This window comes from Canis lupus, chromosome 8 (assembly GCF_003254725.2).
Source record: "Canis lupus dingo isolate Sandy chromosome 8, ASM325472v2, whole genome shotgun sequence".
Taxonomy (NCBI): Eukaryota; Metazoa; Chordata; class Mammalia; order Carnivora; family Canidae; genus Canis; species Canis lupus.
Genome location: NC_064250.1, coordinates 43600062 through 43615619, shown reverse-complemented (window position 1 = coordinate 43615619; position 15558 = coordinate 43600062). Strand labels below are relative to the sequence as shown.

At 41.9% G+C, this 15558-nt stretch overlaps 1 protein-coding gene across 7 annotated transcripts; it reads right to left on the bottom strand.

Annotated features, from left to right (window-relative positions):
* Nucleotides 1-1553: 1553 nt before the first annotated feature.
* SRSF5 (serine and arginine rich splicing factor 5) lies at nt 1554-6525 on the bottom strand. 7 transcript variants are annotated; one of them, XM_049113301.1, is made up of 9 exons: nt 6351-6510; nt 5548-5735; nt 5304-5448; nt 4950-5020; nt 4720-4818; nt 4344-4413; nt 3038-3111; nt 2449-2559; nt 1554-2355 (listed from the first exon to the last, which is right to left on the bottom strand). In XM_049113301.1, the coding sequence occupies exons 3-9, from the start codon at nt 5427-5429 to the stop codon at nt 2091-2093; spliced, it is 816 nt and encodes a 271-aa protein (XP_048969258.1). In that variant the 5' UTR covers nt 5430-5448; nt 5548-5735; nt 6351-6510; the 3' UTR covers nt 1554-2090. The 7 variants fall into 7 exon arrangements, with proteins under 7 accessions (XP_048969258.1, XP_048969257.1, XP_025298479.1 ...); XM_049113300.1 differs by having other exon boundaries at nt 1554-2358; nt 6351-6508; XM_025442694.3 differs by lacking the exon at nt 5548-5735 and having other exon boundaries at nt 1554-2358; nt 6355-6525.
* Nucleotides 6526-15558: the final 9033 nt, after the last annotated feature.

The following is a 15558-nucleotide window of genomic DNA, read 5'->3' as shown; positions in this document are numbered from 1 at the left end:
AAAGAATACAGAAAGAAAATATAAGTGACACTGTCACACAAAAGCTGGCCCTAAAACTTTGCCTAGGATTATACTCAGACTCCTACTCCTACGAGAGTCCTCTTCTGGGAATTCATGTTAATGTGTTGGTTCAAACCAACTCCCGTTCATCTCTGCCATTTGCTCAAAGGGCCTTATTTTATTGCTTTACTGTGTAGTAGCTGTAATATTAAAATGCCAAGCCATGCATATTTATCTATGTAGGAGTAAAGAAAGGAGAAAAAACCAGAATAGTCAACTAGTAAAATATCAAAAAGTACATACATCCTACTACCCAGTTACACATAAAGCCTAAGAGGGGGGGAAAAAAAGGGGGGGGGGGCCTTTTTCCTTTTGGAAGCGACTTTGGCTGACTTGCAGCTTTCCCAAAAACCTCATAAAGAAAAAAACCCCTAAGTTCCACTGGCTTGTCTCAGCCTGAATAAACAAGTGTAAAACACTCAAAATCTCCCTAAAATCCACCTCATTCATGGCAGAAAGATCGGTTTTCCCCATTTCATGGCTTACGCATCTATAGTCTTGGGATACGATAACAAATGTACAACTTTTCAAGCCTACCCCCAAATGGATTCCTACTACCCAATCCCCACACTTTTGGAAAGCCAAAAGCAATCCTTCTGGTCCTTCTAATTCTTTCCTCAGAAACCCCTTAAAAGCTAGGGCAGATTAGTATACATGAATAGAAAATGTGGTTTTCAGGTTCTGGGGAACTAGAGTTCCTCAATTCCAATACTAGTCCACCATTTACGTGCTGCTCTTCTTTGGCCCTGAATTCTCTCACATACAATGATGATTATGTACAAGGAAGTTGTGAAGATTCAGTGAACATAAGGGAAGACATTTTATAATGCTATCTTATAATGGTATCTGGCTACTACACACCATTCATCTATCCAACCTAGCATTCCCATAGAAGACTAAGAAAATCTAAGCAGTCTCGGGGAGGACTAGAAGAGACAGTAATAAAGCTCATTATCTAAAGGTACAGGGATCTCAGAACAAAGATTGATATAGAACCTTAAGCACTTTTCTTATTAAAGTTTCCCCTTATCATATTCTCACATCCACAGCTCATCGTTCAAAGAAAAAAACACGTGAAACCTCTTCAAGCATACTTGTGCACTGACTTTGTAAGATCATCTCTAACCTTCAAAATGGTATTACAACCTTTAAAATAAGCATAAAACATTCATTTTTATAATTTGCTTCCCAAATTATTCTTCTCTTGGCTATGGAAGCCTAAATAACCTGATGCCAATATGATTAAGTAACACAGGGAAAGAGCATGGTAGGGTCACAGGCAGGAAACTTGAACTATCATTTTCAATAGTTCTCAGACTCTGCCCTTGTTTTGACCAGCCTGGAAATGGCCAAGAAGAATAAGATCTAAACTTTCAAAAAAAATCTTTAAAAATCCACCAAACTCCAGGATTCTCTACGAGGCATTTTAAATGTATTGAACATAGATGAGTAGGGAATAAATAGCATACATCCTTCAGATAAACAGACAAAAGCAATTTTATAATCTTTTATTATCAATAACAACAGCTGCTTTAACGTCTTTGTCAGGCAGCTGTTAAAGGGTGGGTGGGAGGACACCCTTAACCCTAACAAGGAAAACTCAAGCCTTTATGTACAAGCAAAATTAGAGCTCTTTTAAATGTCCAAAGCTATTAATTAGTTTAATTGAGGCATTAAACTAATTCTGAATTAACATATTTGAATAACCAAGAACTAAAATGTTCAAATCTTTTCTAGTACAAAAAAATTAAATTTGCTTTAGTTATAAAAGAGCTCTCTCAATATACACAAACTATACACTTCAGACATTCACAAAAATGTGAGCGGAAGGCTTATCAAAAGACATTTAATACAATTAGTTTTCAACAACCCCTTGATGGTCCACATCTACAAAGATATCCAGCCCAACCCAACCCCCCTCCAAACCCCACCCCCCACAGAAAAGCACATACTTACCAGAATTTTTAGCAAGTATGGTTTGGGAATTTGTTTTGTTTTAAAAAAGGCCCCCAGGGCAAGTTATTTACAGTTTAATTGCCACTGTCAACTGATCTGGACCTTGACCGGGATCGGGACCTGGACCTCTGGCGATCCACAGATGCTGGAGACTTAGATCTACTTGAAGAACCACGTTTCTGGCTCTTCTCAGGCACAGGAGACCTACTAACAGAACGGGACTTGCTCCGGCTCCTGCTCCTGCTCCTGGACCGGCTGTAAGACTTGCGACTCCGGGAACGAGATCGGCTACGAGACCTAGAGGAACTCCTGGTCCGGGAACGAGACCTGCTTCGTGACCTACTAGAAAGGAAAACAAAAAACAAAATACAACGTAAGTGGCAGGCCCTACAAACCCACTAACTAAAACTTTGTCTTAAATATGTTAGATACCTGTGCCTTTTGCTGCCCTCGATTAATTTGATTTTTCTCCCATTTATTTCCTTTCCAGAAAGTTTTTCAATAGCATTCTTTAAATCACCATAAGAGGCAAACTCAACCACCCTACAATGAAAAAAAAAAAAAAAAAAAAAACAAAAGACACCATTTGTCAAATCATATACATCTGGTAGTCTAGTCTAGTCTCAAACTACACATAGCAATCCAAGTATCTACGTTACCTTTTCTATGTACTTTTTACTATTACTGTATTAAGACTCTTAGATCTTGATAACAGCATAAAGTTTCTTGACCTTCAAACCGCTGACATTTTAAGCTAGATAGTTCTTTGCTGTGGAGGGCTTTTCCTATGCATTGTTGATGTTTATTTAGCAGCATCCCTGGCCTCTAACACACAAGAAGCCAGTAGCACCCTCAACCAGTTACAACTAAAAATGTGGTCCAATGCCTCCTACAGAGCAAATTCATCCTCGACTGAGTACCACTGCACTCTAGCATGTACAAATTCTAAGTTTTCAGAAAACGTTCATAGTAACATTTTCAGCAGGTTTTAAAAGGTTATGGATCTTCAGTACACACTCACCCTTCATTTAATTTAGGTCGATGTGCATCCGCAAAGGTTACTTCCCCAGCTTGTCTCATGAAATCTTTGAGATCCTTAACACAAGACAATTATGTCAAGCAAAGAAAAGGAAACCGGACACACAAACAACCACATTGTATAAAAAACAAGACTACTGGAAGAGAAGATGTTAGATAAAGTACAAACATGGCATTTACCACACTTGTATTCTATCAGAATTCAAAAATTAACTATGCCAGGGCACGAAATAAGCAAAGAGCATATTGCTTTTAAGCAAAATGCCAGAAGAGATTCAGATTTTAACATTAAAAGTAGTATTAGTCTATATTGAGCTCAATACAAAAGAAAAAAACAAAACGAAAAAAAAAACAAAACAAAACAAAAAGAAACAGTACATATTTTAAAAGTAAAGACTAAAGTAGAAATTTTATATTTAAAAAAAACAGAACATTTACAAGACACCAGTTATTTTGTGCCCCATATGTCATTAAAAAAGTTTACTTTACCTTTATTATTATTTCCCTAGGCTAGTCAAGCAGCAAACCATTAATCGGTCGGAGAAACCTTCATGACATATGCCCGACTGGCTCTTCGCCACCCACTTGAAGGACACTACCCAATCGATGGAAGCCTTTAATCGCACAGCCCTCCCTATTAGCAGACTACTGGCGGATGCAGACATGTTCTACTCTTGTGCAGTTACCAAGGACCACTTTACTGCGATCAGGATTCCAACGACCACCTAATTTCGTATCTTTCAACTCTTTTCGACCAGGACCTCTTATTCGGAAGCGTTACAGGAAGACAGCTCTCAACTTAGGGATCAGATCACGTTATCAACGCTCTGGGATCGCTGCAACCTGGCACTTCAAGTAAGTGCACCGATTACGTCTAGACCGGCAAACACAGATCTAGAGGTGGCCAATTGATCACTGTAGGAGCTGACTGGCAAAGTCAACCAGGCCCAACCAAGAGTGACCAAGACAACGATTAGGATAACCCACAGGCACTCCTCGTCATAAGGCCAACGACACAGATAGGCTGGCAAATAAAGGGTTTAATATTTGGTTAAAATTGATTTTAAAAAACAAGAAAAAATATCCTCAAAACATTAAACATTTGATCACTAATATTAAAACTTGAAAATATCCCCCAATTACATTTAACTAAAAATTTAAAATTACAATTAAATCCATTAATTTAATTAAATATAAAATTACTTTTAATAAAACATAATAAAACATTAACTACCCATTAATTTTTAAAAAGCCACATTAAAATAGCTCAAAACTGTGTTTCAACAAACCTGCCAGCTGACTCTTGAAGATAAATTCTCAACTATAAGCCGATTTTCTGTTCTTACAGGTGGAGCATTTCTGAGGAAGAAAATGAGTACTCACAATGGAAGAAATGCAGCAGTATGTACCTACTGTGTTCGACTGTGGGCAAGTTCAAGCAATCAGAAAGAACAAGTCATTCGAATGACTTCCATCAAGCTTCTGAATTACTTATACAACTTACTACACACGTTAATCAGGAACAGTGGACCAACATAAGAATAATAGAAATGATTACACGGTAAGTTTCAGAGTCACCTATTTATTGCTAATGGTTCTTAAGCATTAAAAACTCCTCCTGCAGTAATGATTGTTCAAAGCAACCATACACCATCCATCACATACCGTCTATCATTTCGAGGTCTGCGACTACTAAAACGGTCAGAATAGCGTCCTCTACCTCGTCCACCTCGAGACCGAGCCCTAGCATGTTCAATAGTAACCCTACAGGGAGGGGGGGGAAAAAAAAAAAGCTTTATTATCCACCCAGTCCACGTGAGATCTACTTTGAAATAACCTAGCTGACATAGTCTATCTTACAGTCCTAAATAGTTACACAAAACTAACTTTCTCACCTTTCACTGCAGAGTTCTTTTCCATCAAGTTCATATACAGCATCATCCGCATCCCTGGGATCCTCAAATTCCTAATACGTAAACATGAAAAAACAGTGCTTAACGTGGCTCTAAAGCGTGTTCTACAACATACTAAAAATCACTAAAAGCGTGTGGCAGGATTGAGTATCTTAAGAACAGTGCCACGTACACAAGTTGAACTGAGAAGTGATCAGGAGTGGTTTCCCTCCAACAGCGAGGTTCTTTTATCCCTTAAAAATACTCTACCTGAACTTCAGTGGAAATCAAGACACTACTTATCAAGATCTTTACCGACTTAACAGTAGTTCTAAACCACCAACGGTCAATACTTACCACAAACCCAAAGCCTCTTTTCAGATCAATATCTCTTATTCGTCCATACCCCTTGAAGAATCTTTCCACGTCTTTCTCCCTGGCCGCTGGATTTAGCCTCCCGATGAATACTCGACAGCCGCTCATGGTGTCCGGCTATTATTTTCTGTTACAAAATAATTCAATCGAGACAATACCAGTGAATGTCGAAAGAATGCCTGGTCAAGGGGTCAAAAACATAAACAGCATAAAATAAAATGTTTACCCGGTGATGTTATAAACAAGATTGCCAAGAGTGCCTCTTATTAGGCCAGGTCCCTTGCAGACAAAATTAAAACTCGGCTCCCAACACGATCCTTCCCTGGGCCCAGACCGCAGCAACCGCAACGCCCACTGCCGCCTCTGGAACTGCGCAGCCGCACTCTCTCCCCGGCTCTTCTGGCCCCCTCCCATCTGCCGCAGTTAGGAAAGGCCGAGAAGTGCGGGCGGAGCCGACCCCGCCCTTCGCAAGGCCAGCCCAATGGCGACTGGCCGCGCGCGCGTCGCCGCCTCCCAGGAACGTCACAGCGGGTGGAAGCCGGAATCTCGCGACGCCACCGCCGCGCCTGCGCAGACGGCGGCGGGCGGACGCTGGCAGCCACAAAATGGCGGCGGCGGAGCCAGCGGTGGGGACAGCCGCGCGTGCCAAACGCCCTTCTCCCTTCTCCCTCCCCCCTCCCCGGACTCCACAGTTCCGGAGTCATGTGCCCGCCCGCAGAAGGCCCTGACCGCACCCCGAGCAAAGGTCTCGGCCCGATACTCGGGGGGGTTCGGGTAGTGAAGAGGTAAGGAGACGGGGAGGGGCACACTACCCCTGTGTAGCAACCACCAGAACCAGGACCGCCCTTCCACCTTCGGTTCCCCCTCAAACGACACCCAAAGGGAGACGTGCCCCAGCGCCCACCTCGAATAAACTGCGCTCATTGGACGCCGTCCTCCGCAAAGAGAGCAGCCCTGGCCACTCGCGATCTGAGCGGCCATGAAGAAGCCTCGATCCGAGAAGCCTTTCCCTCAAAGTGAGCCACTCACCTACCGGACAGGATCTTTGGCAGCTGAGACCAGAGAGGTCCGTAGTCTGCGACGGAGCTGTCTGCCTCCCCGCAGACCCGGACTAAAATCGTCTACGCCTCTCCACAACTGACGCACTTAGCTGCTCCTGCCTTCCACAAAATGGAGGGCGCGCCCCTGCGTCACTTCCGGGACCGCCCCTGGGCCCTCCCCGTAGGACCCGGGGAGGGAAATTTCCGCGGGGCCGGAAGTTTACGCGGGGCCGGGGCTCCTTCACGGGGACCGCCGCGGCGACCTGCACCCGCGAGGGGCGGGGCCGAGGGGCGGGGATTGGCGTCTGGTGCGGCCGTCAGGTGCCCGGCGCTGGAAGGGCCGAGGTTGGTGTTTGCTGCAAGTAGGCCGCCAAGTGCTGTTCGTCACTGATAACGCTAGAGCAGATGACACTCCTTTTTTTTAGCTGAATATTTTTTTGAGACACCCCGAAGAGTAGTACTGGGTGAAGGAAGCTCGGGCTTTGCAAAAATGCTTGGCCCTCTCTGACCCCTTGCTTCTTGCGGTCATGCCACGGCCCTGTGCTTTATACTAAGAAGACTGAAGAACTGCAGTATTTTTTTAAAATGGAAGGTTCCTGCTTAGATAATAAATAAATACATAAATAAATAATTCTTGCATGATGAAATGCTTGAAATTGGGACTGCAGCTAGCAGGCCATCTGGAATTGAAGCCAGAATGCAGATTTCTGTCCTGGAGCTGAGCTGGTTGCAAGAGGTTTCAAACTACTTTAAAAGTCCGGGTGGTGTTTGGTTAACCCTCCCCGGTCACGGTTCTGTACTGTAACGCATAAAAGTATACCATTCCTCAGCGACAAAAAGACCGTGTTTTCAAAATGAGGGTGAAACAGCCTTCCGCATCCTTGACGCCGCATTTCCTAGCAAGGTAGCAATTCAGGCGTAAAGAATGATTGTGAAAAGCTTCCTTTTCTTGAATGCTCTTAGGAGGACTCCAAGGCACCCCATTTTTCAGAGGTACCTATAGCGTCTAGGGTTGCTGCTTGCAACTAAAATTACACAGAGATAAAGTAGTTCAAGAAGCAGCAGTGCTACTGACCCTTACTCTGACCTCCCAGCCCTTAGAAATTCTAGGTTAGAATTTGGATAGTTTGTATGGAATGAGCTTGTCCATTTATACATTTTTTAAAAAAAGATTTTATTTATTTGGGAGAGCGCACAAGGGAGGACAGGCTGAAGGAAAGGTAGAAGCAGATCCCCCACTGAGCAGGGAGCTTGGGCTGGATCTCAGGATCATGAACTGAGCCACCCAGGTGCCCCTACACATTTGTTTATTTTAGGTGGAGCCACAGTAGGTACAGCAAAATTGTGAATTTAGTCATCTATGGTGTGGGGAATGAAGGATGCATTAAAAAATATATATATATGAGGGGTACCTGGGTGGTTCAGTTGCTTAAACATCTGTCTTCGGCTCTGGTTGTGATTCCAAGGTCCTGGGATTGGCCTGCATGGTTGGGCTCCCTGCTCAACCTGCTTTTCCCTCTCCCTCTGCATCTCTCTGCTGCTCTTGCTCTCTCTCTTTCTCTCTCTGTCCCTCAAACAAATAAAATTTTAAAAAGAAAACATGAGTTTGTTAAAAGAAAACACCTTTGCCCACTAGCTTAATAAACACTGGCATCTCATAATGTACAAATTGTCCCAAACCAGTACTTGTTTAGTTTCATTTGTTTCCTTTCTGCATAATTTTAGAAATTGGTCTTCCAATTATTTTCTACATTTTCTGTTGTCTATGATAGAAGCAACCACATGTGATTTCACTCACTAAATGGTATTTTTGCTGCAATAACAGGAAGTAATCTAAAGAAGGTTTTCTAGGAGTGAAAGACAAGACTAATGGTGCTGTATGTCATGAAAAAAAGTTGCTGTCTTCAGCCCACAGCATTTTGATATTCTCCTGGATAATTTTTTTATGAAGCCTATTAATCTTACAAGTTATTCACCAGCAAAATGAATTTATTCATGAATAGTAGAGATTTGTAATTCAAGACTTATAAGCTGCAGAAAAACCATAGGCAAGTCCAACAAAGGAGAGGAACAACATGTTATGGAGAAGGAGGAAGTTGGGAAGGATTATTTTTAAGGGAAGTCCAAAGTTCATTGGAGAAAAGCATGGTTTCTCATTGGTTGAGTACAGGGGTAGTCATTTTTCTTTCTTTAAAGATGTATTTATTTTAGAGAAAGAGAATGTGTTCAAGGGGGAAGAGACAGAGATAGTGGGGGAGAATCTCAAGCAGACTCCTTGCTGAGCCCATCAGAGGGCTCAGTCTCACAACCCACGAGATCTTGACTTGCTCCGAAACCAAGGGTTAGACACTTAACTGACCGAGCCACCTGAGCACCACAGGGCTAGTCATTTTCTCATAGAAAGCAGTGTATACCTTTTCTGTGTTAGGGGCTGTGATGATTCTTTCTTCTTGAGGTTTCTTCTATAGGGGTCTGTTAACTGACACTTTTTCCTGTAATTGCAGATGAATGGTTTGGCTCCCACTACTAGCCTCCAGACTCTAGTAAGGTTTCCCTTCATTAGTTTTCAAAAGGCCTTTCTCTTATTTGTTACTGTTAAAAAGCTTTGATTTCCACAAAGCTAATTTTTCAATAGTAGTGCCTAATGATTTAATCTTCTGTTTTTTAAGTGACTTTTTGCAACATTTTTTCTATGACACCTGCTTAAGAACTCTTCCTACCAGCTTGTTTCTTACCAATTTTTAACACAATCATATAAACACAGTCATCTTCCATCAGTGTAATTACTCTCCTTCCTGTGTGATTCTGTAATATTCTGCATATGCCCCTACAATTCCTGCATAAGGGTATGTGTTATTTATGGTTTTGTTTTCCAGAAATGTCTAGCACAGAGAAGGTTCAATATCTGTATACCTAGATTCACATTAGCATCATCTTTTTTCAGGTCATCCTGCTCCTATATTAATGTTTCAACAAAATGGCATGGTATCTTTTTCCTAAGACATCCACATGAGTAGCAAATCTTAGGAAAGGAAAAAAAAAAGATGCAGAGAAATCACAGATTACAATAAACACAATAAAATAAAAATTAACATAGTTTGTTGGCCATCTCTGTTGAGGTCTTTCAGCATAACGTGGGATGTTTCATTCATCACATTCTTGATTTCATCTGATTTAGGGATCAGCAAATCATGGCCTGTGGGCCTAATCCAGCCTGCCACTTTTTTTTTGCACGGCCTGAGGATGGTTTTACATTTTTGATGGTTGAGGTTGGGGAAAGGTGATCAAAAGAAGACGTTGTGACACATGAAAATCAGATGAAATTCCAAGGTCAGTATCCATCATTGAAGTGTTTTTAGAGCACAGCCACTCCTGTTCATTTACTTCAGGTCTATATCCATTGTCCTGCCACAAAAGCAGGACTGAATAGTTGTGATAGAGACCATATGGACCACAATACCTAAAATATTTACTGACTCTTTATAGAAAACATTTGCCAACCCCTGAGCTGATTCCTAAACTTTAAACTTTGTGAATGTTCCACCCAACTCCCTGTGTCAGATAATAAAACTGAAAACAAGGACAGAGGATTCTATATTTTTAAATAGAGCTCATTGTTTCCTACTTATAAAAATATATATGCTCATTATCAGAAAAATATATGACAGGGAACATAATTGAAAGAAGAGGAGAACACTCGTGATCCCATCTCACCAAATGAACCTTGGATTTTGGTTCACTGTATTTCCTTCTTGTGTTTTCTTTCCCAGGTGTTTAATACATGTTTTTTTTTTCCAGTTCAAAAATAATAAATCATCATTCTCAAAAAACATAGATGTTCTTAAAAAGATGTTAAAAGGCAATCTTTTTTTTTTTTTTTTTGAAGGTTATCCTTATTCCCAACTCTGAAGGATACCTATTTGGCTTCTTAAATAATTTCTCTGTAGTTATTGCATCTAAAAGCACAATTGCATCTCCAAAATATGAATCATCCTCATATATAGAATTTGGCACATGAGGGTTTTTTATTCATAAAACATTATCATGGGCATTTTCCATGTTTCCTTAACATATTTATGATCAAAAGTGTATATTCAAATATGTGTCATATGACCAGGGAAAACACCCCAATCAGTAACTTTGTTTTTCTGAAAATGTCTTAAATAACACCAGATGCTTAAAAATTCCTATACAAAACTTCCAACACAAAGAAAAAGTGCTGCTTCCTCGCTTCTAGCTATTAATTCTAAAATTTTTTGAAAGGATATCTTTATTTATTTGAGAGAGAGAGAGTGAGCACAAATAGGGGGAGGTGCGGAAGGAGAAGCAGGCTCCCCACTGAGCAGGGTGCCCTGATGCTAGATCCCAGGACTCTGGGATCATGACCTGAATCTAAAGCAGAAGCCCAACCAATTAAGCAACCCAGCTGCCCTGGAAACGGTATCCTTAATCTCTCTTGGAAATATATGGTTTTTTAAAATGTTCCATTTTCTATCAATTCATCCCTATAGACCTACCTGACTTCTTTCTATTGCTACATCATAATTTTTTATCATTGTTTAACTTAAATTTATTTTAAATTAATGCATAATAATTAAAAGACCTGTGAATTTTAGAGCCCAGACTAGTGTTTCTCAACACCAGGTGCACACTAAAATCATCTGGGAAGTGTTTATAATGTTCTGCTGCCTGGGTCCCTATTAGCAGAAATTCTGATTTAATTGTCTGGGCCAGAACCCTAGTTTGTTAGTAAGGGCTGCAGGTTGTTTTAATATTCAACCAGGAGTCTGAGAGGAATGCTGACATCAGTCTAGGAACTCACCTTTTTGTTCTCCATAAAATCCAATATCATCTAGCTCCATCTTCCCTCTTCCGAATACCCAAATGTCACTCAGGGTATAGCTGGAGCCCTGATGGGGACAGTGACAGGGAAGCAGATTTGGGACACAAACTATCATAATATCAAGATAAATTTAAATGCAAAACACCTAAGCATATCTCCCTTACCATACTTCTTAATATTGACAGCTCCTGTTTCCTGAGCACACTATTGTGTGCCAGGCATTGTGCTAAAGACTCTGAGCACATCAACTCAATCTATTGTCACACAACCCTTCTATGGAGGTGTATAATATTTTTTAAATGAAGAAATGGAGGCTTCCAGAATCTAACCATCTATTCTGCCCAGAACATCCCACTTTTTGACATTCCTGCCAAGGCCCTTTTCACAAAAGCTGCAGCATGACCTTCATGTGGTGCCTTTCTGTGCATTAAGGTGGTCCCAGGAATTTCAGAAATGGGAAGCACTTCTACTGACTTTATAGAGTTCCAACCACCAAAGTTTGAAAAGGTTGGAGTGAGGTAGAAATTGGAATAGGCAGAGCTTCTCTGCACAGGGATTGAACTGAAGGAGAAATAGGGCCATATCTTCAGAAAGAAAGGGAAGAGAAGGTTAAGAGCATAAGAGCTCTTGAGCATACTTTCTTAGGGATACAAAGTAATTCCCACTAACTCGGAATTTGTTGAATTGTTGACAAAACTTAGAAATGCTTTTTTTTTTTTTAAGAGTTTATTTATTCATGAGAGACACAGAGAGAGGCAGAAACTTAGGCAGAAAGAGAAGCAGGCTCCCTATGGGGAGCCCAATGTGGGACTCGATCCCAGGACAAAGGCAGCCAAAGGCAGACACTCAAACGCTGAGCCACCCAGCTGCCCCAAAACTTAGAAATTCTTCATATGTCCGCAGCATAGTACTTATTGATGCCAGTTGTGCTATGAATTAACACCCAGTTTAAATTCTAGCTCTGTCCCACTTTTACCATTGCATGCAATTATCTTCTAACTCAATGATTCTTTTTTTAAAAAAAAGATTTTATTCATTTATTTGGGGGAGAGAGAGAAATAGTAAGAAGGAGACCATGAGAGGCTTGGGAGAAGCAGACTCTGCTGAGCAGGGAGCCCAATGCAGGACTCGACCCCAGGCCCCCAGGACCATGACCTGAACTGAAAGCAGACACTTAACTGACTGAGACACCCAGGTGCCCCTAATTCAATGGTTCTTTTTTTTTTTTTTAAGATTTTATTTATTTATTTATGAGAGACACAGAGAGAGGCAGAGATATAGGCAGAGGGAGAAGTAGGCTCCCTGCGGGGAACCCAATGTGAGACTGGATCCCAGTACCCCGGGATCATGAACTGAGCCAAAGGCAGACACTCAACCACTAAGCCACCCAGGTGTCCCTCAATGGTTCTTTAAAAAGAATCATTTGGGCACTTTTCCAAAAGCATATCCCTAGTGTCATTTTCCCAGAGAAAATCCTGATTGGGGAATCTGATGCTCAGGAATCTGAATATCTAACTGGCACCCTCATCAGGTGGTTCTGAGCTACAGTTTGCACTCCCTAATCAGACCTGTATTGTGGGTTAGCTGCTCCCTTTCTCATGATCTCAACAGCCATTCCATGCCCTCTCCTCTCTTCTTAAGCAGCCACATCTCCTTCATTGTTAGCAGGTGTATTAGTTATCTATCATTGTAACAAAGTGCCCCAAAAGTTAACAACTTGAAACAACAGCATTTATTATCTCATAGTTTCTGTGATTCGGGAATTCAGGAATGTGTTGACTGGGTGGTTCAGCTTCGAGTCTCTCATGAAACTGCCATCAAGCTGTTGGCTGGGGCTGTAGTCTTTTCTGAGCCTCAACTGGAGGAATCTACTTCCAAGTTCACTTCCACAAATCTTGACACAAATCAGGCCCTTGTTGGCTGGAGACTTTGATTCTTCTGCAGGTGGGCCTCTCCATAGGCTGCCTGAGTGTCCTCATGGCATGGCAACTGACTATCCCAAGACAGAGTGATCTGAAAGACCTGAGAGTTTCCCAAGAGGAAGCTACGGTCTTTTGATAACCTAATCTTGGAAATGACATACCATAGTGTATCAGTTTGCTAGGGTAGCATCACAAAATACCGAAACTGGATGAGTTACAACAACAGAAATGTATTGTGTCACAGTTCTGGAGGCCAGAAGTCCCAAATCAAGGTGTCAGCAAGGCCATGCTTCCTCTAACAGCTCTAGGGGAGGATCCCTTCTCACCTCTTCCTTGTGTCTGGTGTTTGCCAGCCATCCTTGGTGTTCTTGGCCTGCAAGTGCACCACTCCAGCCACATGACCATTTCCTCCTGTGTGTCTTCATCATTGTCTCTCTGTGTATGTTTGTCTTCGTTTAAATTTGGGTCCAAATTTCCCCTTTTGATAAGGACATCGATTGTATTGGATTACAACCTGCCCTAATGACCTCATTTTAACTTAATTATGTCTATAAAGACCCTATTTCCAACTAAGGTTACAATCCTGAGGCCCTGGGGTTGGAACCTCAACACACTCCCTTTCTGCAGGAGACACAATTCAACCCATAAAGAAACACATAGCTCTAGCCATATGCAGTTGGTCATGGAGCTCAACGCTGGTACAGTGTGGAAAGGATGGGAGGGAGCTGGCCAGGCTGTGAGACCCAGGAGTAGAGGATGACAGGGGTCATTGAAGGCTAACCACCACAATGCTTCCTACGTCACACAGAAAATAGGCATCATCTCCTATTATCTGGGAATAAAGAAAAAAGAATTGAAGTTATCAGGCTGCCATTGCTTCCATCTCTCCCCCTCCATCTTCGAATTACCTATATCTTCACCCATTTTCTTATCATCTGTCCCGGAGAAACAAGGGATTCAATTTCTCTCCAAGCCTTTGGTTCTTGGTGCACCAGATTCCAGAGCTTGCTCCAGCAATTATTTTTCTCTTTCTCTTTTATTCTATCTTAAGTCCCATCCTCTCCACTACCTCTTTGATCCTTAACTGTTAAACCTTCTTTGTTCCCCCCTTTATAACTTTTTAAAAAAGAAATCCTCCTCTTAACCTCTGTCATTTGTCAAGCTGCCAACATATTTTCTAATGTTTTTCCGTCTTTCCTAAGCCAACATATTTCTTAACAGAGCAGGTAGTTTTCACACACCTAAGATGCCACTTTCTCAAGCTCTCTCATTCACCTGCAGCCACTTCCTCCTCCCCTCCCCCACCTCTCTGTTGAAACTGCCCTGCCTGTTCATCATCCACCTGATTGCAAAATCCAGCGGCCTCTAAGCAATTCTTATCCTCCTCATTAAAAGCTGCATTCATCTTTCTTCCCTGTGAGCCAGGCATAGTGCTCAGGGCTCTGGATTTAGTAGGCAGATCAGCCCTCATGCAATTCTCTAAAATCAATTCATAACCTCCTTTATTTTTATTTTTTATGTTTTTAAAGAGTTTAGTTATTTATTTAAGAGAGCACAAGAGAGATAGCACAAGGGGGAGGGAGGAGCAGAGGGGGAGGGGCAAGCAGGCTTCCACTGAGCTGAGAGCCTGATGTCCGATTCATCCCAGAATCCTGAGATCATGACCTGAGCTGAAGGCAGATGCTTAACCGACTGAGCCACCTAGGTGCCCCCATACTCTCCTTTAAAAAAAAAATGTTGACACCAAAGCTCAAAGTCACACAGCTGAAAGCAGTCGAACCCAGCGTATCTCTTCTACCTCAGTTGTCCCAAAGGATTTTCTTTCCAAAGTTTATCCAAAAGGGAAATCCAAAACCTTATAGCATTTATTAAATCAGGAGAGAACATTTCATATCACAGATAAGTAACTTTAGCTGCATTTTGGTCTCTGTGCTAGAAATGTGTGACCCAGAATATGTAAATGGTTTCAGCATAAGCTATTAGGTGTAAGGACAGAAGCATCTAGTGTGTGTGTCGCACAGAATGTCCAGAGGCGGAATGCACAGGGGAAGCAGCTGAGCCCATCAGCTGAGCCTTTAAGAGCTGGAGTCGTGTGTGCTGGAATTTCAGCCCAACACCTACTCTGGTAGCTCCAGAGGCCGAAGTAGGGCCTGGCACATCATAGGCACCAGCAATCTTTGTTGAGGAGTGACTCTACGACTTTCAATATGTTGCTGGATCTTTCTTAGCCTCACTCCTTGTGTCAGAAATCGGTCAATAGAAGTACTTACTTCATAGAGTTGCTGTAAGGATTAAGTGAGACAGTGTGTGTAATGTATTTGATCCAGTGCCTAGTCCACTCAAAACATTTCACTAAGATATGTCTTTCCATTCAGGACAGAAATTGTAGTGGAGTTTAGGCTGCTGTAACAGGAAGAACCGGTAAGACTGAC

What these genes read in the sequence shown, in the direction of transcription:
- SRSF5 (XM_025442694.3), bottom strand. Translation starts at nt 5,429, where the DNA reads ATGAGCGGCTGTCGAGTATTCATCGGGAGGCTAAATCCAGCGGCCAGG. An exon ending in CGACCTAAATTAAATGAAGG is followed by an intron (nt 2,560 to 3,037) that starts GTGAGTGTGTAC and finishes TTTTCATTGTAG; the next exon opens with GGTGGTTGAGTTTGCCTCTT. An exon ending in GAGGGCAGCAAAAGGCACAG is followed by an intron (nt 2,359 to 2,448) that starts GTATCTAACATA and finishes TTTCCTTTCTAG; the next exon opens with TAGGTCACGAAGCAGGTCTC.